Below are 23261 nucleotides of genomic sequence, written 5' to 3'. Positions count from 1 at the left end.
AGTTGTCTTACTCCTTACATTTACTGGTTTTTTTAATCAAATAACATTTTAAGAGAGATCACAATTATTTACATCTATATACCATCCCTTACTGCCTGGCAATCAATAGTCTTTACAACCTGAGGAAATTTACACGACCTATCCATCCAATCTACTGTTACCATTTCTGGTCACTTAACCCTAGAGCAGGCGTGCTGTTTTTTTGGTACTTCCTCCCCCCCCCCCCCCCTCTCTCTCTCTCTCTCTCTCTCTCTCTCTCTCTCTCTCTCCCCCCCCCCCCACCCCCACTTGTTTCCCCTGCTACTTCTTTCTACCCCTATGCAGATTATGTCCTTGAATAGCTCAGGGCAGATTTCCTTCACCATATTGTCCAGTACTTACTAGTGTGTGATGTCATATGATACTTCCTTCCTTGTACCTCACTACTCCCACAACCCATTTCAATGACTGACTGTACATCCATTTTCAGTCTTTCTCTTCAGTTTAATGATTTTTTATCTTTTATGCACAACTTCTCTTTCTGCTGTTACTTTCTTGCATATGAGCTGCAGTTTTTTATTCTTATATTTCTTACAAATATTTGCCACCTATATCTTTTTTGGGAAATTCTTCCCTTAAATTACAGTGTAAGTACTTATGTGATTATATTAAAAACAAAGATTCCAAGACTTACCAAGTGGGAAAGCGCCGGCAGACAGGCACATTAACAAAACACACAGAATTGCTAGCTTTCGCAACCGATGGTTGCTTCTTCAGGAAGGAGAGGGAAAGACGAAAGGATGTGGGTTTTAAGGGAGAGGGTAAGGAGTCATTCCAATCCCGGGAGCGGAAAGACTTCCCTTAGGGGAAAAAAAAGGACAGGTGTACACTCGCACACACATACACACACACATCCATCCGCACATACACAGACACAAGCAGACATATCCCGGGATTGGAATGACTCCTTACCCTCTCCCTTAAAACCCACATCCTTTCGTCTTTCCCTCTCCTTCCTGAAGAAGCAACCATCGGTTGCGAAAGCTAGCAATTCTGTGTGTATGTTTGTGTGTTTTGTTAATGTGCCTGTCTGCCGGCGCTTTCCCGCTTGGTAAGTCTTGGAATCTTTGTTTTTAATATATTTTTCCCATGTGGAAGTTTCTTTCTATTTTATTTACTTATGTGATTATGAATATAATAGAGGGAAACATTCCACGTGGGAAAAATATATCTAAAAACAAAGATGTGACTTACCAAACAAAAGTGCTGGCAGGTCAATAGACACACAAACATACACACAAAATTCAAGCTTTCGCAACAAACTGTTGCTTCATCAGGAAAGAGGGAAGGAGAGGGAAAGACGAAAGGATGTGGGTATTAAGGCAGAGGGTAAGGAGTCATTCCAATCCCGGGAGTGGGAAGACTTACCTTAAGGGGAAAAAGGACACACACACCCCTTACATACGTGTGTAGGCATCCTATGACAACCTATTCATGGTCCATCTAGAGGAATCCCCTAAAAACCCAGAATCCTAAACCCCTCACTTGGTTTAAATTCATTGATATCATCTTTGCAATCTGGATCGATGGTGAGGACACACTATCCACATTCCTCCAGAATCTCAACTACTTCTCCCCCATTTGCTTTTGGTCCTGCTCAACACAACAAGCCACCTACCAGATGTTGCCCTCCACCTCAAAGATGGCTACACCAGTACCTTCATCCATATCTAACCTACTAACCACCAGCAATCTCACCACTTCGACAGCTGCCACCCGTTTCACCCAAGAAATCCCTTCCGTACAGCCTGTGGTCATTGGATCTGCAGCGAGAAGTGGTCCCTCTCGAAATATGAGGTTCTCACTGAAGCCTTCACAGACAGTAATTATCCTCCTAACCTCTCCCATGCCTTATCTTTCCTGTCTCCCACCAACTACAAAGTCCCATCGTCTGGCCACAGAGGAACATTCCCCTAGTAAGTCAGTACCATCCAGGACTGGAGCAATGGAATCACACTCCCCATCCAGGGTCTCGACTACCTCTTGTCGTGCCCTGAAATGAGAAATGTCCTGCTCACTATCCTTCCCACCCCTCCCACAGTGGTAAGCTGCCATCCAGTGAACCTACACAACATACTCACCTGTCCTTACACAACCCCTGCTCCCAACCCCTTACCTCATGGCTCATACTCCTGTAATAGGCCTAATAAAAGACCAGTCCTATATGTCCTCCCACCACCACCTGCTCCAATCCAGTCACAAACATCGTCTATCCCATCAGAGGCATCCTATATGTGAAACCAGCCATGAATTCTATGTGGGCATGACCACAAGCAAGCTCTCTCTCCGTATGAATGGCCACCGACAAACTGTTTTTAAAAACAAGTGGATCACCCTGTTGATGAGCACGCTGCCAAACATGACATCCTTCATTTCAATGACTGCTCCACAACCTGTGCCATAAGGATCGTTCACACCAACACCAGCTTTTCTAAGTTGTGCAGGTCGGAACTTTCCCTGCAATACATCCTAGGTTCCTGTAATCCACCTGACCTCAACCTCACTGCTCCCCACCTCACCTGTCTGCTGCCCTCTGTCTAACATGCAATGCAGCACTTCACTGTCTGCCACCCATACCATACATCCTTCCCCCTCCCCACCCCAGCCTTCTCCTTACCACCAGTCGCCACTCCTGTTGTGCGCTGCTGCTGCTGCTCGCAGTGTGGTTTCAGTTGTCTGAGTGTGCGCCCGTGTGTGTGTGTGTGTGTGTGTGTGTGTGTGTGTGTGTGTGTGTGTGTGTGTGTGTGTGTGTGTGTTGTTGACAAAGGACTTACTGGCCGAAACCTTTGTGACAGTCATTCCCGGCCGTGGTAGCTGAGCGGTTCTAGGTGCTCCAGTCCGGAACCGCGCTGCTGCTACGGTTGCAGGTTCGAATCCTGCCAGGGGCATGGTTGTTTGTGATGTTCTTAGGTTTAAGTAGTTCTAAGTCTAGGGGACTGATGACCTCAGAAGTTGAGTCCCATAGTGCTCAGAGCCATTTGAACCCCCCCTTTTTTTGTGACCGTCACTTTGTTGTGCCTACTGAGACTTGAGCATCTCCACTATATGGTGAGTAGCAACTTTTCTCTTCAGTATCATTGGTCCCATTCTGCAAGATCTTTTTCTGGCCGCAGTCATGTCGGAGATTTGACGTGTTACTGAATTCCTGACAATCACGGTACACTCGTGAAATGGTTGTACAGGAAAATCCCCACTTCATAGCTACCTTAGAGTTGCTGTTGTTTCCCATTGCTCCTTCTGACTATAACACGGAGTTCTAACTCACTTAAACATTGATAACCTGCCATTGTAGTAGCAGTAACTGATCTAACAACTGCACCAGACACTCATTGTCATATATGGGTGTTGCCGACTGCAGCGCCATATTCTGCCTGCTTACATATCTGTATTTGAATAAGCATGGCTGTACCAGGTTCTTTGGCGCTTCAGTGTACTTTGTCAGTAACGTGCCCCCCCTCCCCATCCCCCAACCATAGGGTACAGTGCTTCCCACCCCTCGGCCACAGAACTAACAGCCTCCTCCAGCTCCTCGTGCAAGGAAGGGGTCCCTCGGGACACTATTTCTTAAGGCTTCTGCTGCTGTGAAGCTGGACACCAGCCAGTGGCTGAAGGTGCACAAGCTGCAGGTCACAGGGTCTCATGATCGTTGTTAGTTCCTGAGACAAATTCAGAGAAGCTCTCCCAGCCAGAGAAACCAAAAGAGAAGTGAGAGGACAAGAAAAAGACAACTGTAAAGAAGAAATAGACCCTGGTGGCCACCACACCACCTCATTCTGTGAGTTCCTGTTCTGGGGAGGAGTTGGCGATCTTAGTTTCCTCAGAGAATCTAGATCTCACCTGAGCCTCAGAACCAAAAGACACTGAGACCACAAGCCTTCGAGGGATGGTGACAGGTGACTCTGAGGCATGAAGTGCGTCCTTGGTCCCTTCATGCCTTCCCATACTATGGAAAGCATTATTCTCCAGTGGAATTGTGGCAGTCCCCACCCCCACCCCCACCCCCTTGCTTGGCTCTGATTTAAAACAACTCTTAAGCATTACACCTGCTTTCAGCATTGCCCTTCAGGATACCTGGTTTTCAGCAATGCGGACCCCCCGGCCTTCATGGCTATTGTGGATTTACAAAAACAGGATGTCTGGTGTTGTATGTATAATTGTCCTTACTTCTGTACGCAATGAATGTGTGCCCCTTCAGACACCTTAAGAAGCTACAACACCTACCTTCCTCCAGATGGTGAAGTACCACAATACATATTGGTTGAACTCATTCTCAGCTAACAACAACAACAACAACAGCCACCACCACCACCACCACCACCACCACCACCACTCCTACTTTTGGGTGATGCCCGTAATCCTTTGTGGAGTGGAACAAAGAGTACTGGCTGTTGTAAAGATTTAGAGACTCTACTAACCTAACTTGACCTTTGTTTCCAAAAGACAGATGCCCCCACTCATCTCAGTGTGGCACATGGCACATATCGGCCATTGATCTTTCAGTTTGCAGTCCTGGCCTTCTACGAACGATATACTGGAGAGTTCATGATGACTTGCATGGCAGTGACCATTTTCCACCCTTCCTGTCCCTTCCCAGTGTCACTCACCTGGACACTTGCCCAGATGGGCTCTTACCAAGGCTGACTGGGACACTTGCACCTCTGCTACCACCATTGGTTCTCCATTGCTTGGTAACATCGATGTGGTGATCCAGGATATTATTACAATGATTTTCTGCAGCTGAATCAGCAATCCCTTGCTCCTCAGGTTGCCTCCTGCAGACAGTATCTTGATCGTTGCTGGAAATAGCTGTGGCCATTAGGGATCATAGGCGGGAGGGACCTACAATATCATAAGCAGCATCCATCATTGGAGAACCTCATTGCCTTCAAACAGCTCCTTGGGAGAGTCTGTCAGCTAATCAAACAACAGAAGCGGGTGTGCTGGAAATGATATGTGTCCACCATTGATAAAGTAACCTCTCCTTGACAGGTTTGGATTAAGTTCAGATGCCTTTGCAGATATCAGACCCCTGCAGGTATACAAGGGGTTTCCACACATGGAGCTGTGTATACCGACCCAGTTGCAACTGCAGAGCATTTTGCTGAGCATTATGCTCGAACCTCTGCATCTGAGAAGTACCATCCTGTCTTTTGTACCCTAAAACAGCGGGTGGAACAGCAACAGCTATCTTTTACTAAACACCGATCCTGAGGCATATAATGCTCCATTCAGTAAGTGGGACTTCCTTGGTGCTCTTGCAAATTGTCCCTGGGCCAGAAGGCACCTATCACCAAATGTTTAAACATGTCAGCATATTACCAGTGCCACCTTGTTGCAATCTTCAACCATACTGGAGGGATAGTAAGTTCTTGTCACAATGGCAAGAAAGTATCACTGTTCATGTGCTAAAACCAGGTAAGAACCACTAGATATGGATAGCTATTGTCCTATTAGACTCACCAACTGTTTGTGCAAGCTGCTCGATTGTATGCTGTGCTGACGGTTGTGTTGGCTCCGTGAGTCTTGGGTCCTTCTGGTTCTATCCCATAGCAGTTTTCGCCAAGGTCACTCCGCCACTGACAACTTGGTATACCTGGAATCTGCCACTTAAATGGCGTTTTCCCACCGTCTTCACCCTATTTCCTTTTGTTTTGACCTGATGAAAGCCTATGACACTACTTGGCAACACCACATCCTTGCTACATTGTATAAGTGGGGTCTCTGGAGCTCACACCTGATTTTTATATAGAACTTCTTGTCGCTCCGCGCCTTCAGAGTTAGTCAGTGCTTCACACATTTCCAGGAGAATGGGGTCCCACAGGGCTCCGTACTGAGCATATTGCTCTTTTTGGTGCCCATTAATAGTCTCGCAGCAGCTGTGGCGGTCCTCAGTATCATCCTTCTTATACGCTGATGACATTTGTTTCCTTTTGCTCATCTACTGTTGGTGTGGTTGAATATAGACTGGAGGAAGCCATATAATGGTGTAGTCATGGAACCACTCATGGCTTTCAGTTTTTAACCACGAAGACTTTTCATGCACTTCTGTACAGTTCACCAGCACCCACAACTTTGTCTTGATGACCATCTCGTTAATGGTGTGGACTCTTTATCACTTTTTAGGGCTGGTTTTTGACACGTGCTTAACTTGGCTTCCACATCTTCATCAGCTTAAGCAAAAGTGCTGGCAGCACCTCAACATTCTTCGATGCATGAATCACACTAACTGGGGTGCAGATTTCCCTACACTGTTGCACTTGTACAAAGCCCTTGTACAGCCCTGTCTTGAGTATGGGAACCTGGTGCATTGTTCAGCATCACTCTCAGCATTGCGGATGCTACACCCTATACACCATTGTGGAGTTTGCCTTGTCATGGGAGCTTTCTGAATGAGCCCTGTGAACAGCCTATTCATGGAAGCTGAGGTTCCTCCATTGTGGATCAAGCAACAACTGCTTGCAAATTATACTGCACACATTAACAGCTTGCCTAAATGTCAGAGTTACCATCTCCTTTCCCCTAACACAGCAATCAGTCTGCAAGAACGGCAACCCAGATCGGGGATTATTATTGCAGTCCGTGTCCAGTCCCTTCTCACTAAACTGAAGTCCTTCCCTCGACCACCTCTCCTCTGGGTCCACTCATGTACACCTCCATGGTGTACACTTCATCCACTGCTTCGTCTGGGCCTCTCACAAGCCCCAAAAGACTCTGTTCACCAAGTGGCCCTCCGCTGCCTGTTTCTCTCTCTTCTTGACGTGTCCCAGGGTCCAGAGGTAGTTTACACGCATTGTGTGATGGTTGTTGATCATGTTGGGTTCACATATAGGGCATATTGAACACTGCTCCTTGCCAGATGGCTGCAGTGTTTTCACTGCAAAGCTGGCAACCATCTCTCGCACTCTTTATTGTATCCATTCCTTCACCAAAGAGTCCTTCCTCATTTGTAGCTACTCCTAGAATGCCTTACAAGCTCTCAACCAGTTCTACCCTTGCCATCCTTTGGTAATGGCCATCCAAGAGTCTGTTCACATCCTCGAACAACATGGATGGTCAGTGGTCTTTGTATGGACCCAAAGGCATGCTGGAATCCCGGGAAATGAACTTGTTGACAGGCTAGCCAAAGAAGCTGATTGTAAACCGTATCTGAAGATTGGCATACTGGAGTCTGATCTTCGACTGGAATTACACCACAAGGTTTTTGGGCCCTGGAATATAGGATGGTGCTCTCTGACTTTGCTGAATAAGTTACACATGGTAAACGAGACGATGAATGTGTGGAGGTCCTCCTTGTGAGCCTCTCACAAGGACTCAATTGCCCCCTTGCTGGCTCCGCATCTCTTATTTGTCTGACTCACAGTCAGCTCCTGCGTCATGAGGACCCACCTCAGTGTAGCTGTGGTTCTCACTTGACAGTGGTCAACATCTTGTTGGACTGTCTAAATCTACCTGCCGTGCTGCAGACTTTTAACCTTCCTGATATGCTATCTGTGGTGTTAGGGGACAATGCCTTAGTGGCTGATCTAGTTCTAAGTTTCATCCATGAAGAGAGTTTTTATCATTGTATTTAAGGATGGTTGCCTTACCGTCATCTTTCAGGCCCTCACCCTACCTGCATTATAACTCTTCCTTACTCCCTCTGGCGCTGTCTGTTCAACTTGGCATTAGTCTTCTTGTGTTTCTTGTGCCTTGTGTTTTTAGGCTGGTGATTGTAGTGTGTTGTGGAGTGGCTGGCTCCTCCTTTTTTATTGTCATCAGCCAGCCAAGGCCATCTCCTATATTGTTTTTAACACCTTCTACTGCTTTTTCACCCCTTAGAGTTAATGTTTTCAATTTTGGCTTGCTACTTTCATTGCTTCCTTCATTGTGATTACACACTTAGTTTTATACATTTTGGTCATTCCCTGGATTTCAGGTGATGAGATTCTTCTGGGGTATGGTTTTAATGAGACACCTATGAGACTAAGGAAAAAGGGACTGATGACACAGTTTAGTTCCTTTTTTCTCCAAATCAACCGACCATTTTTAAGTTGGTGCAAGTGCCCAAAATTCATAAATGCCCAAGCATTATACATTTTAAAGATTAACTGATAAGCAGCATTTATAAAAAAAAGTTTAACTGATATATTGTATTGGGAAAGGTGTTTTGCAACACTGCTTGTTTAATGGTTGGGTAACCAAGTCGAGAAAGCTGCACGAGAATTAGGGGAGAGTTATTAGGGGATGGACTGTAAACATAACTGCCAAATCCTTTCGGTAGGTCCTGGGTGTGATGAGAGACATGGGGAGAGGTGTTATCTTGAAGAACTCCACTCCTTTGCCCAGTTTTCCATTCCAGCAGTCATATATCATCTGTCTTGTTTCCTTTGTGTGCTGCAATACCTGACTAAGTTTATCTTTGTTCCATGAGGCAAACAGTTGATCAGCAATATCCCTTTATGGTCCCAAAACACAAGTGCCATCAAGTTGCTATCAGATTGCTTTTAAACACCCATGTTCCATTGCTTGTATTGATTGGGCCCAAAAATTTCTCCCAATTGTTTCCAGTTTGGCACAGCTGACACATTGCTGCTTGTGGTCTTATGTAAAGATTTCTGATACACTAAATGTTCAGGAAAAATTCTCTCAGCTGGGCTTGTGGACATCTCACGTACCTGTACAGCAAGCTCACGAATGCTGTTCCTTTGCTTTTAGAGCAATAGTCTCTTGACTTTTTCAACAGTCTTATGAAGGGGGTTTGGAAAGTCCATGCAAAAATAAAAACTACTTACATGTTTGGAGTAAACCTTTTATATATTTCAACATAGTCTCCTTTTAGACTTATACACTGTTGAAATTTGTTGATCCCTCCCAAATAATAGAAATTTTCAAAGTCTGAAAAATAGCTATTAGTTGCTGCAATCACTTCCTCGTTTGAATAAAATCTGTCCCGCCAGTCATTTCTTCAAATTGGGGTACAAATAGTAGTCCAAGTGAGCCAAGTCTGGAGAATGTGGGGGGGGGGGGGATGTGAAGTGAGTTGGAATCTTATTTACATTAATTTTGTGACCACAGCTGCAGAGGTGTGTTTGGTGCATTGTTGTGATGGAAAATAACTTTTTTGCGGTCCAATTGCCAGCGTTTTTCTTGCAGCAGAGAATTTTTAGCACAGTTACAAAGACCAAAACCCAGTTCAGGTTGTCCATGCTTTCAGGAATGCGTTTAGAGAAATTTTTAATTTTAAAATCAGTTCAAAAAGGAAGTGCATTGAGCAGAAATTTGCTTGAGTTTTTGAAGAAGGCTAAGTCAGCTGTGGGTGTGCTGAATAAGTAACTACCATAATCTGACAGATTCAGACTGATGAACTATTCAGATTATTTGCTAGGCCTAACATGTACATCCTGTATAAAATTGATTTAAATTTGGGAAACATCTCTTACAGATATAAGATGCAATGCAAATATGGGTTGCATTATGAAATGAAAATGTGTTGTCACTTAACAGTGATTTATTCATGCAAAAACTGTGCTAATGTCAAAACAGAAATGTAATAGATGTTAATTTGTTTCCTCGTATCATAATTTTGAACTGTAGTTCTCTCGAGAGTGCTTCACTTAAGTGGGTGTGAATCCAAAGGAACCTGCAGAGCTCATCATTCATGTTGTTAAGTATGTTGAATGATAAATTACACAGTCTGGAAGCCTCAGGCACGTCCATTATTTAGTATTTACATGTAAATAATAAAGAAAATGTAACAGAGTTGTTACAGGTATTGAATTATTGCAACTTTAATCATCAGGGATGTGTTGTAGTTCACAATAGTACACTGCTAAATTCTCCTGATTTTTCACTTTTGAAAGTTGGCATGCATGCTTCGAGAACATTCAGCATCAACTGTGTCCATATAGTCACTCCGGAAATTTTGAAACCGCTTATAAGCTGTTCTAATTGAAGGTGCAGTTTCACCAAAATGTTCATCAAGCTTCTCTTTAGTCTCCTGAGGTGTTCTGCCTCACATAAAGTAATGTTTAATCACCACACGAAATTCTTCTTCATCCATTTTTTGACAATCACTCGACTTCCTTGATTCACATGAATGCCACACACAAAGAAATGGACCAATATGGCTGAAACTTGGTGTGCGTTCTTTCCAAAGATGCTGGAGGTGCCACCTCTGGGACTTCGCACAGACGTTTCAAACACCCCTCATATCTGAAATTGATGGTCTTCTGCTCAGGTCCCCATTGTAAAGCCATGTGACCAGCAGTGAACTCCCTACACCATTTGCGGTTGTTTTGAACACACACACACTATCCTTGACAACTGGAGAACTGAATGGATTTCACACTTGTTGGTAGCAGCAATTAGGCCATGCATTGCAGACAGCTGCTAGGTGAACATTGATTGTTGGAGAGGAGAAATAGTTGGGGTCAAGGGTGGGAAAGCTACTGCGCATGCCACTGTTGCCAAACACTTCCTTGTGGATTTACCACTTTAGGAACCCTACTTGTGAAACAACCATCTTATAAGTTTGAAAGTCAAGTGATGGACTCATTGCAAGTGGGTTTTATGTAAAATTAAAGTTGATAAAGTGGTACTCCTGTGTAACCAGGCAATGAAAATACTCATCTGATTACTGGACTCCACTGGCTCTATCTGCAGTTTGCTGCCTGGAATAAACTTGTGAGCAAATTGGTATTCCAAATAATGTAGATGACACCAGGCTTACAATTAACTTTTGACATTTACTACAAACATTTCTTTGCACAAAACTTTGAAAAGACAAGGAACATAAAAGTTAGTCCCCTGCGGGTCCGGGGGCAAGAATAGGCCCTGTCGTAAGAGGTGACTAAAAGGAGTTTCACAAGTTTCAGCCTTCATGTGATGGTCTCCAGTAGGGTTTGACTTCCATTCTTCAAAAATTTCCTGAAGAGCAAAGGGCTCCTTACATGGTGCATTGTGTCCATCGTGCATTGAGATCTTTAGCCCACTTTCTCATTGTCACATTTCAGTCCTGCTCATTATCCGTCTCTCAGGCAAAGACACCTTCCTGGGTGTGCGTTTTCCACAATGTGCTATGCAGTGTCGCTTTCTGTGTCAACAATGACCATGGACTTCTTTGCTCCTGATATCTAGCACGGTAGCCAGCCAGTCAGTTGTGGTGGTGCTGCCATGTACCCTGTTGGTTGCAGCCCACTGACCACACAGGGATTGCTCTGCTGATACCTGTGCCATTAACTCCCCACTTATGCCAAGGGGTAGATGCCCATCCCCCTGAGGCATCGGGACTCCCGGCAATGGCCATCCTGCCAGGTGGTCTTTGCTGTGGATGGTTGGCACCCGTGGGGAGGGCCCTTGGTTAGTGGGTGGCATCAGGGTGGATGACACACGATGAAGCGTAGGCCATCTCTTGCTGGTGGTGAAACACCAGCAATCTCTAAGTGATCACGAGCTCAATTTAACGCACAGAAGTACGACCTCAAATCGTTCCCCTCCCTGGCCACACCACGGGAGGAACATCAGACTAAGGATGGCAGCGGAACTTATTCGCCCCGATAGGTGATGGGGACTCTTTCATGATGATGAAGCCTCAGTTTGCTGAGCATTTAGAGGGTAGGTTTGAGGAGGTGGAGGTATTGTCAAAAATGCGATCTGGGTCAGTCTTGATCAAAACAGCATCCTCTGCCCAGTCACGGACGTTACTCACTTGTAACAAGCTGGGAGATATGTCTACAACCATCATGTCCCATAACAGCTTAAATATGGTCCAGGGTATTATATTTCAGAGAGACCTTCTTTTGCAATCTGATGGCTGCGGGCCAATTTAGAACGGCGAGGTGTACATTTTGTCTGGCGTGTCCACCAGGGTCCGAGGGGTAATCAGGTTGCCACTGGTGCCTTCATCTTGGCTTTCAAGGATGATACATGCCCGAGATGGTCAAGGTGATCGGTCTACCGCTGTGATGTAAAGCCCTATATCCCTCCCCCAATGTGGTGCTGTACTTCCAGCTTCACATGGCAAGATTGCGGACGCCCATCACCTCCCAATACTCCAAGTGCCCAGCCTCCCATCTGTGGCATCTGCGGAGAGCACCATTCGCCTTTCTCACCTGACTACAGGATTCTCCAGAGAGAAAAGAAAACTGTGGAGTAAAAGACTCTGGGCTGACTGACCTACACTGAGGCTAAGATAAAATGTGAATGCCTGCATCCAGTCAGTATGACATGGTCTTACGCTGCCGATACAACTGTTCTGGCACCATCAGCTCCGTCAACCCCAGTCACCTCTCTGAGTCGGAAGACTACACTGGCCCCCTTCTTAGTGGGGGAGGGGGTCATTTTTGTCTATTCCTCAGGAGCAACACCTCCCTCCCTCCCCCCCCCCCCCCCCCCCCCAACCATCAGGGACATCTGTCCCCACTTCTAAGCTGGAGAAGCATAAGTCTTCTTTGGCTTCTCTCGCTAGGTAGGAGGCCTTTGCGTCACTCCCTTCCCAGGTTTCTGCTAGTGGGAAAGGTGACACCTGCAAGTGGCTGAAGAGCTCAAAAGCAGCTGGTCATAGGGCTTCATTCTTAACCTCATCCTCAGTCCCAGAGACTGAGCCAGTGAAGTCCTCCCAGCCAGGGAAACCCAAGGAAGATGAAAGAAATCCAAAAAGAAGACCACTAAGACCATGGAATTTGTTGTGGCACCCACACCACTGCTACCTAGAAGCTCTACATCTGAGGACGGGGTGGAGATTCAGGTGTCTGCTGAAGACCTAGCTCTCGCCAGACTCAGACACAATGAATATAGACTGCGCAGGCAATAAATCGGTGGCAACAGGCGACCCTGAGGTGAAAAGTGCCTCATTGAATGTTCCATGCCTTTCAACTCTCACGATGTCATCATCCTCCAGTGGAATTGTGGCGGTTTCTTCCACCGCCTGGCTGAGTTAAGGCAACTGTTAAGCTTTACACCTGCTATCCGCATTGCACTCCAGGAGACCTGGTTCCTGGCAATGCGGACCCCTGCCCTCCGCAGCTATAAGCAATATTACAATAACCGTAGTGACTATAATCGAGAGTCAGGTGGAGTTTGCGTTTAGGTCATAAACTCAGTCTGTAGTGGCACTGTGCCCCTTCAGGAAATAACTGCAATGTATATCTTCCTCCAGATGGTGCAGTACCTCTGAAAGTATTAGCTGCACTGACTGATCAACTCCCTAAACCTTTCCTACTTTTGGGAGATTTCAGTACCCATAACCCCTTGTGACATTGCACCATGGTTACTGGCCCAGGCAGAGATGTCGAAACTTTACTGTCTCAGTTCGACCTCTGCCTGTTAAATTTTGGGGCCACCACACATTTCAGTGTGGCTCATAGTAGTTACTCGGCCATGGATTTATGAATTTGCAGCCCATGATTTCTCCTATCTATCCACTGGAGAGCGCATGATGACCTGTGTGGTAGTGACCACTTACCAATCTTCCTTCCACTGCCCCCAACGTCAGGCCCACGGACACCTGCCCAGATGGGCTTTGAACAAGGCTGGCTGGGAAACTTTGGCCTCTGCTGTCACCGTTGAATCTCCCGCATACGGTAACATTGATGTGATGATTCAGCAGGTGACTACAACAATTGTTTTTGCGGTAGAAAACGCGATCCCTCACTCTTTAAGGTGCTCCTGGCATAAAGCAGTCACCGGAAGTCACTGAAGCAATTAAGGAGCGTTGGCAACCTCTACAGCGGCACAAGCAGCACCCTTCCCTGGAGCACCTCATAGCCTTTAAATGGCTACATGCCTATGTTCGTCAACTTATCGGTCGATCGAAGCAGGAGTGTTGGGAGAGATACGTCTCGACCACTCGGTGCCATACATCACCTTCCCAAGTCTGGGCAAAGATCAAACGTCTTTCGTGGTGCCAGACCCCAACAGATGTTGGCGGTGTTACCATAAATGGCATGTTATCTACGCAATTGCTGAGCACTTTGCTTGAGCCTCTGTGTCGGATTATTCCCCCCCCCCCCCCCCCTCCCCCTCCCCCAGCCTTTCGCACTCTCAAATGGCAGCTGGAAGGGAAAGTTCTCTTTCACTACACGCCACAGTGAATACTATAATGCCCCATATACAGAGTGGGAGCTCCTCAGTGCCCTTGCACATTGCCACAGCACAGCTCATGGGCCTGATTGGCTCCACAGTCAGATGATTACAAGCAACATATCCTCGTTATCTTCAGCCGGATCTGGTGCAGTGGCATCCTTCTATCGCAGTGGTGGGAGAGCACCATCATTCTGATGCTCAAACCTGGTAAAAACCCGCTTGATGTGGATAGCTATCGGCCTATAAGCCTCACCAACATTCTTTGTAAGCTACTGGAACATATGGTGTGTCGGCGGTTGGGTTGGGTCCTGTAGTCACGTGGCCTACTGGCTCCATGTCAGGGCAGCTTCTGCCAGGGTTGCTCTACCACTGATAATCTTATGTCCCTTGAGTCTTCCATCCAAACAGCCTTTTCCAGATGCCAACAACTGGTTGCCGTCTTTTTTGACTTACGTAAAGCATACGACATGACCTGGCAACATTATATCCTTGCCACATTGAATGAGTGGGGTCTCCGGGGCCCACTCCCGATTTGTATCCAAAACTTCCTGTCGCTCCGTACTTTCCGTGTCCAAGTTGGTGCCTCCCATAGTTCCATCCATATCCAGGAGAGTAGAGTCCCACAGGGCTCTGTATTGCGTGTCTCTCTCTCTTTTTAGTGGCTGTTAACGGTCTAGCAGCAGTTGTCGGGCCCTCCATCTCACCTTGTGTGTATGCAGATGACTTCTGCATTTTATACTGCTGCTCCAGTACTGGTGTTTCTGAGCTTCACCTACAGGAAGCCATCCACAAGATGCAGTCAAGGGCTCTAGCCCATGGCTTCTTGTTTTCCACCATGAAGATGTCTCATGCTTTTCTGTTGGAACCAGCACTTTACCTTAATGACAATCCACTCATTGCAGTGAAGACATATAGATTCTTAGGTCTGGTTTTCGATGCTCGTTTGACTTCATCTTCATCAGCTTAAACAGAAGTGTTGGCAGCACTTGGTTTGACTGCACCCTCAGCACTATGTTCGCTCAACCCATTGCACCATTGTGGAGTTCAACTACTGACAGGAGGTTTTAGGATGAGTCAGGTGACAAGCGTACTGGTGGAGGCTGGAGACCCTTCATTGAAGATCAGTTATGTTGCACACATTCATAGCTCTCCTGAACATACTAATTACCATCTTCTTTTCCCAACCACAGCGGTTCACCTCTCGCATAGGTGGCCCAGGTTAGGGCTAACAATTGCGGTTTGCGTGTGATTGCTTCTGTCTGAACTGGAGTCCTTACCTTCACCATCTCTCCTCGAGGTCCATTCTCGTACACCTCCATGGTGCACACCTAGGCCGCAGCTTCGCCTGAACCTTCTGCATAGCCCTAAGGACTTTGTTAACCCTGTGGCTCTCCGCTGTTAGTGCCTCTTGATTCTTGAAGTGTTCTGGGGCTCTTAAGTGGTTTATACCAATGGCTGATGGTAATATTGGCTTCGCCTTTGTCCACGGAGGCCGTATTGAACAGCATTCCTTGCCTGATGGCTGCAGTGTATTCACTGCAGAGCTGGTGGCCATACCTCATGCACTTTCGACCAGTGCTACCTTTGATGGCGTCCATCCAGGAATCCATCTATGCCCTGGACCAGCCCTGCTCCTTTTTTTTTTTTTCTTTTTTTTTTTTGCGGTGTCCAGGACAACAGGCTATGCAGAAACCATTTGTGGTGATGGGCATCTCTGAGCGTGACCTGCGTTCTGACTTTATGCTGCAGGGTTTTTCAGCTTTGGGAGGCTGAATGGCATAACAGTATGCACAACAAACTGTGTGTCATTAAGGAGACTACAAATGTGTGGAAGTCTTCCACGCAGGCGTCCCACAGGGAATCAGTTGTCCTCTGCCAGCTCCTCGTTGGCCAGGCTTGTGCGACCCACGGTTACCTCTTGCGCCGTGAAGACCCGTCTAAGTGTCGGTGCGGCACCCGGTTGACAGTGGCCCATATTCTGGTCCACTGTCCCACTTTTAATGCCCAGCAACGAAATCTTGGGTTACTGGACTCGTTGCCACTCATTTTATCTGACAACGCCTCATTAGCTGAATTAGTTTTACGTTTTATTCATGAGGGTGGGTTTTATCATTTGATCTAAGTTTTAGCTCATGTCCTGTGTCCTTCTGCGTCCTCCACCCTCGTTCTTTTAGGGTGGAGGTTTTAATGTGTTGCAGAGTGGCTGGCTTTTCATTTTTATTCTCGTGGTCGGCCAGCCACTGAAATCTGCTTTCTTTTTTTGCTCTCCTCCGTTTTTGGTGTCTGTTTTCTTGTTTTCTTGTCCTCTTTTGTTCCCTTTAGTGTTTGTTGCCTTTCTTTCATTCTTGTGGTTTTTCCTTTCTTTCTGTTTTGTGTTATATATCTCTTGTGGTTTATTCTCACACTTGTGCCATTGTTTTATTAGGAACAAAGGGACCAATGACATTGTAATTTGGTCCCTCCCCCCCTCTTTTAAACCAACCAGCCAGCCATCCAGCCATAGAAGTTATAATGAAACAATGGAAATACTAGGATAAAATAACAATAATATTTTGAAAAGAATAGTGTGCTGCTCACTGTACAGAGGAGACGTAGATTCACATAGAGATAAAGTGAAAAGACTGCCATATATTTAAGATTTCAGCCAGAAGGTCTTCTTCTGAAATTAAAAAAAAAAAAACATGCACACATTCAGACAAGCACAGTTCACGCACATGAACACAATAGCTGGAGATAGATGGATGGGTGGGGGGGGCTGGGGTCTTTTCAATGAGCCTGCCTGCAACTCAACTAATCATAATAAAAATTCTAATGAAATTATACGGTTTTTACCTATTTTACCACCAGAAGTAGTACTTTGGCTGCCTTTGATGCCCCGACTTTCATAGTCTAAAACAGCTGGTGAAATAGATATATTGTTGTATTTGCTACATAAGTTAATTTTCAATACTAACTCTTTATGTTTTCATTATTTTGTGCATATCATTTAATTACAGAGACAGTTACAAATTAGTACGTTGTTTTCTTTATCGTGAATGCAAGTTTTTCACATCAATAATTGAAAAAGTTGTTTAACAGCATAAGAAATAATAAAATCATTAATTTTTTATTTACAGTATAGTGTTTGTTTCTAACATTTGCACAACTTACTGTTATAGTGTATAATGATATGCTAGTTAGCTTTTAATAGCGTCATACAAAATCAAAGAAACTGCGAATACAGGTGTTTTCGTTCAACATAATTTTTTAACTTTGCTATGTCAGATAAACATACTACTGAGTTTTCAAATTATTGCTGATTTTATACTGTACAATTTAGTTTAGAGAAAGATATCATGTCAGTTTGTAAAAGCTGGTATTACACACTTCATAGTTTCCAACCTTGTCTCCATATTATAGTAATTATGCAGGTGTGTGTGTTTGTTTGCATTTTCTGCTAAGTCTGAAGAAGGATTTGCCCAAAAGTTCAACAATGTTTTGGCGTGTTTATGTGCTGTAAGTGTTCCCTTATTAACAGAATTGAAAACTTCATTTCATTGCAAAGCAGTGGTGCTGGGCTTGGTCTCTTTTTTTTATGCCCCGTATTTATGGTCTGAGGGGATAAAGGAAGCTGTACTTGATATGTGGGACTTATGAAAGTCAGGAAAAGGTGTGGACATTACCGTTAGTTGCACAATAAACACACACACTTTAAGGAAATAATTTTTAAAAACAATCATTAAAAAGAATTGACTGCAACGCAAGCCACACTGACGGCTGAAGGCCTTAGTAAGAAAGAATTCAAATTGTCAGCTGAATGCCACAAGCAATAGGAATAATTTAAACAGAACATTATTTTTAAACAATTGACACAAACAGACCAAAAAAAGGGGAGTGATCTTCATACAGTGCTCCAAGGATCAACCTGAGAAAAGTCACTACAGCTGCGTAAGCGGTGAGACAGGCAGCCAAGAGTTATGCTCACTTAACATGATGTCAACTCAAACTAAGGGCAGCTTAAACACCAGCCAGCACACTCGCAAAATCCACCTAAGATGTGGTAACCAAAACCACAATAGAATAACAGTTATCATCAAATGAAAAGCGTTTAATTACACAAGTTGGCTCCACCAAATCCTAGTAGGCAGACAGGGTTAAGACCAAACCACCTATTCAAAATCTGACTGATGCACATGGAACCACATAAGACAATTCCAAAAATAGTCTCAAACATTGCAAAAACAGTCACTATACAGCAACACGACTAATTGCACATACACATGAACGTTCGAAGACAGAAACGGTCAAAAGACCAGATACACATCATCCACTGAGACAACTGACCGAACGACCAACCGACCAACCAATGGTCGTTGCCAATCAAGTCAGGCAAGGGAAATGTTGGAGTATAAACCGCCAACTGACAGCTTGATGGCATGAGGTCACTTCTATGGACAGACACACCCACAAGTGAAAGTTGCACTACTCGAATATAACAATCCATTCAACTTAAACTTGCTGAATCCGGACCATCGACGTGGTCATGCACTCTTGCGACCACATCCTTCTGTTGTGCAGTGCATATATCACCAGCTCGCTTAGCGAGTACTGATGCCGTCGGACCTCACTGCTGCTCAGTCCCAACTGACAACTCTGACGCATGACGACCCGGAAATACTAGAGGTCGCTCCAAAGATAGCACCACAATACTCGCTAAATGCCACTGCCACTCACGGACAGACAAAGCAAGCAAACATAGTGGCGCCAGTGAACGTACTATAAGGAAATGAGAGATCACAGTCCGAATACATGACGCCAACCTGTCAATAGCACAAACGCGAGCCGGAGCACGGCTCAGTACTATTACTCTGTTCACTGCCCACTTGCCACAGTAGTACTTAAATCCCATCCAAGGTGGTCTCTCTCTCTCTCTCTCTCTCTCTCTCTCTCTCTCTCTCTGAGTTGAATGGATTTCGTTCCTTCCTGTTTGTCCCTTTTTTTTTTTTTTTTACAGCCAGTCTTTAAACTCTGCTGACCTTGCTCTTCAAAGAGTAGTATTAATAATAATAATAATTTGCCTTCATTGTTATGTTTTTGCCTCTTTGTTCCGTGTAACTGTATTGTTAATTGTATATGTTTATGTAAACATACAAAAATTAAATACTGTTTTTAATTTTTCTGAGGTTAAAGTTGGCTCTAAAATATCCCTTGTATTAATTCGGACAGTATTATCTTATGTACAAGGTGCTAGTGTTTGCTTTAAATCTTCCATAGTTTACATTAGAAAATAAAATTTTCTGGCAAGAAATACTTTATAAAAGTAAATTATCAATAAAACTTTTCTTCTCCAGGATCCGTCATTTCACTTGAGCATTGGATGGTGTCTTGGAGACCTTACAGAACCGATTTCTACTCTCATACCACAGCTTGACGTAGTGTTCCAACAGTTTTGTCAAGCACAGCCAGATAAATGGCACATAGACGTAGAGAAACTCATGTGCAAAACTGGAAATAAATATTTTACATTTCAGCTACAATCATAAATTTGCTTTTTGTTTCTTACATTGTGTATTTTCAGAGACATAATGTGTGAAAACTTCTAGAACAGTTAAGATTTAATTTTGTAAGTAATATATAGTAGTTTGTTCTGTGAGCAATCACCACAATTGTTACAAAGAAGAAAAAAATTTATACTCAGTCTGGTCCACAGCAAATTATATTTCCTAAATTACTTTCTCCTCCTCTTTCTTCTTCTTCTTTTTCTGCGTAGCATCTTCTGTTATGTTTTGCAAGGGCAGGGGTGGAGGGCTGATTTTTCACTAACAAAGTTCATTTGCACAGCAGCAACAAAAACAACAAAATGCCAAAATATGGGCTGAAATTGCGCATCTTCATTACAGCTCTATGTGGAAACAGATATTTACAAGGAAACCTCCCAATCGCACCCCCCTCAGATTTAGTAATAAGTTGGCACAGTGGATAGGCCTTGAAAAACTGAACACAGATCAATCGAGAAAACAGGAAGTAGTTGTGTGGAACTATGAAAAAAATAAGTAAAATGTACAAACTAAGTAGTCCATGCAAAGATAGGCAACATCAAGGACAATGAAAGTTAAGGAGCACCGTGGTCCTGTGGTTAGCGAGAGCAGCTGCGAAACGAAAGGTCCTAGGTTCAAGTCTTCCATCAAGTGAAAAGTTAATTTTTTATTTTCAGTTTGTGACAAACTCTTATGTTTTCATTACTTTTTTGGAAGTGATTATCACATCCACAAGAAAACCTAAATCGGGCAAAAAGCGCATTCCGTCACCAGTATCATATAGAATATATCAGATGTGTTTTCCTGTGGAGGAATCGGTTGACCTATGACCTTGCGATCAAATGTTTTCCATTCCCATTGGAGAGGCACGTCCTTTCGTCTACTAATCGCACGGCTTTGCAGTACGGTCGCAAAACACAGACACTAAACTTACTACAGTGAACAGAGACGTCAAAGAACCAATGGACAGATCATAACTTTGCGAAAATAAAGTAAAATTTTCAGTCGAGGGAAGACTTGAACCAAGGACCTCTTGTTTCGCAGCTACTTGCGCTAACCACGGGACCACGGTTCTCCTGAGCTCACATTCTCTGTGATGTTGCCTATCTTGCACATGGACTACTCAGTCTGTATATTTTGCTTATTGTTTTCATAGTTCCACACAACTTCTTCCTGTTTTCTCGATTGATCTGTGTTCAGTTTTTCAAGGCCTATCCACTGTGCCAACTTATAACTAAATCTGAGGGGGGTGTGATGGGGTGGTTCCCTTGTTAGTGTTGTTAAATAGAAACTCAGACTGAATTAAAGCAAAAGTTAAATGAAATCAAAGAATTTTTGGAAAGACTATTGAGTAATAGTTATACAGAATTTGGAACACACAAAGAAAAACACTCGTTAAAATGAACTGCAGATAATGTATTAAAAAAAATTAATAATATATAGTTGGGGGAGCAAAATCTTGTCTAGTTGTTTGTGAACCAAACTGATATTGAAATGGATGATACAGTATTAAAATGAACCTATGAAATCGGATTTTTCAGGGTGTATATGACCGAGGACAACCGGGAATCCCAGAAAAACCCAGGAATTTTTTCATCCAGGAGAAAACCAGAAAAATCTGGGAATTTTTCATTGTTTTTGTCTTCAGTTAAATTTTTGTAATTTTGACTGGTAAGGACCGGTACTCTAACAAAGGATATTACTGTAACCCCCTACTGCAGAATAATACTGCAGCAATAAAACACGAACGAGAGAAAAATGAAAATAAAACTTAAATTGCAAAGGAAATGCGCCATACACAACAACAAAACAGTGATCATACAAGTGTCTGCCAACAGCAAAATGTGTCGAAGGTTTAGGAAGACTATGCAATGCCTCGTAACAACAAATTGCCTCCAATAAGCGTCGCGTCACAACTGTTTACGTTAGATTCCTTTTAGCAGTTATGAGCAGGATCATGCGCATGCACAGTTTAGTACCTTCTCCCACTGGGTACAGAAATTTAACTGTTGGCTGTGTAAGCAGTCTCAGCAAGCAGCTAGATGCTACAGAGAAAAATATTACTGGAGCACCCAGGCTGCCAGATTCATGCATGCGCAGCAGCCCCAGATCTAGGAGGGGGGCAAATTCATATTCTTGAGAGGAAAAAACCTTGTTTCACAAAGCGGCTAGCATCCAGCGCACGTTAGTCTATCGATTATTCATATGACTTTGAAATGCATCCCTGTCAGTTTTTGAACAATTTTGAACACATTCTAAGTTGATTTCTAAATGAATCGTAAGTTGATTTGTGAATGTGTGCATAGTGTACATGGTGTCTCTGTCAGGGGAATCTTAGTCGCATGTAGAAACAAACTTTCCTGTAGACAAAAGCGGCTATACAAGCTGAGCGGAGTAAGGCCGAACGAATGAATGCCAACTGCTGTCTGATTGTGTGGTTGATTGGGTTTGTGAATGATGAGCGTAGTTATAATTAGTAGCGAAATCCATAGATTCAGACTACAGGAGTGGAAATAAACAAATAACAGGCAAGAAAGATTACATGTTATCTTCTAGATGTATTTACATCTAAATCTACATTTATACTCCTCAAGCTACCCAAAGGTGTGTGGCAGGGGGCACTTTACGTGCCACTGTCATTACCTCCCTTTCTTGTTCGTCGCGTATGGTTCGCAGGAAGAACGACTGCTGGAAAGCCTCCATGCGTGCCTAATCTCTCTGATTTTACATTTGTGATCTCCTCAGGAGGTATAAGTAGGGGGAAGCAATATATTAGATACCTCATCCAGAAACACACCCTTTTGAAACCCGGGCAGCCAGCTACACTGCGATGCAGAGCGCCTCTGTTGCAGAGTGTGCCACTCGAGTTTGCTAAACATCTCTGTAAAGCTATCACGCTTAACAAATAACCCTGTGACGAAACGTGCCGCTCTTCTTTGGATCTTCTCTATCTGCTCTGTCAACCTGACCTGGTACGGATCCCACACTGAAGAGCAATACTTAAGTATAGGTCGAACAAGTGTTTAGTAAGACGCCTCCTTTGTTGATGGACTACATTTTCTAAGGACTCTCCCAATGAATCTCAACCTGGCCCCCACCTTACCAACAATTAATTTTATGTGATCATTCCACTTCAAACTGTTCCGTACGCATACTCTCAGATATTTTACAGAAGTAACTGCTACCAGTGTTTGTTCTGCTATCATATAATCATACAATAAAGGATCCTTCTTTCTGTGTATTTGCAATACATTACATTTGTCTATGTTAAGGGTCAGTTGCCACTCCCTACAACAGATCGATGTCAGATGTAGGCCTATAGTTTTGCGCATCAGCTCGATGACCCTTCTTGAAAACTGGAACTACCTGTGCTTGTTTCCAATCACTTGGAACCTTCCATTCCTCTAGAGACTTGCGGTACATGGCTGTTAGGAGGGGGGCAAGTTGTTTCGCATACTCTGTGTAGAATCAAATTGGTATCCCATCAGGTCCAGTGGACTTTGCTCTGTTGAGTGATTGCAGTTGCTTTTCTGTTTCTTGGACACTTATTTCGATGTCAGCCATTTTTTCATTCGTGCGAGGATTTAGAGAAGGAACTGCAGTGTGGTCATCCTCTGTGAAATAGCTTTGGAAAAAGGTATTTAG

The 23261-nt window shown here is 44.2% G+C and overlaps 1 protein-coding gene across 1 annotated transcript in view; it reads left to right on the top strand.

Moving 5' to 3' along the window:
- Positions 1-19776, top strand: part of LOC126355167 (U6 snRNA phosphodiesterase 1) — a 44474-nt gene extending 24698 nt beyond the window's left edge. Inside the window, exon 5 of the mRNA XM_050005378.1 lies at positions 19431-19776. Within this exon, the coding sequence (XP_049861335.1) occupies positions 19431-19622 (192 nt within the window). The 3' untranslated portion in view covers positions 19623-19776. The remainder of the gene's footprint in view (positions 1-19430) is intronic.
- Positions 19777-23261: the final 3485 nt, after the last annotated feature.

Source organism: Schistocerca gregaria, chromosome 3, assembly GCF_023897955.1.
Source record: "Schistocerca gregaria isolate iqSchGreg1 chromosome 3, iqSchGreg1.2, whole genome shotgun sequence".
NCBI classification, from domain to species: Eukaryota; Metazoa; Arthropoda; class Insecta; order Orthoptera; family Acrididae; genus Schistocerca; species Schistocerca gregaria.
Note: the sequence above shows the minus strand (reverse complement) of the source record. Positions and strands in the feature narration are given on the sequence as shown.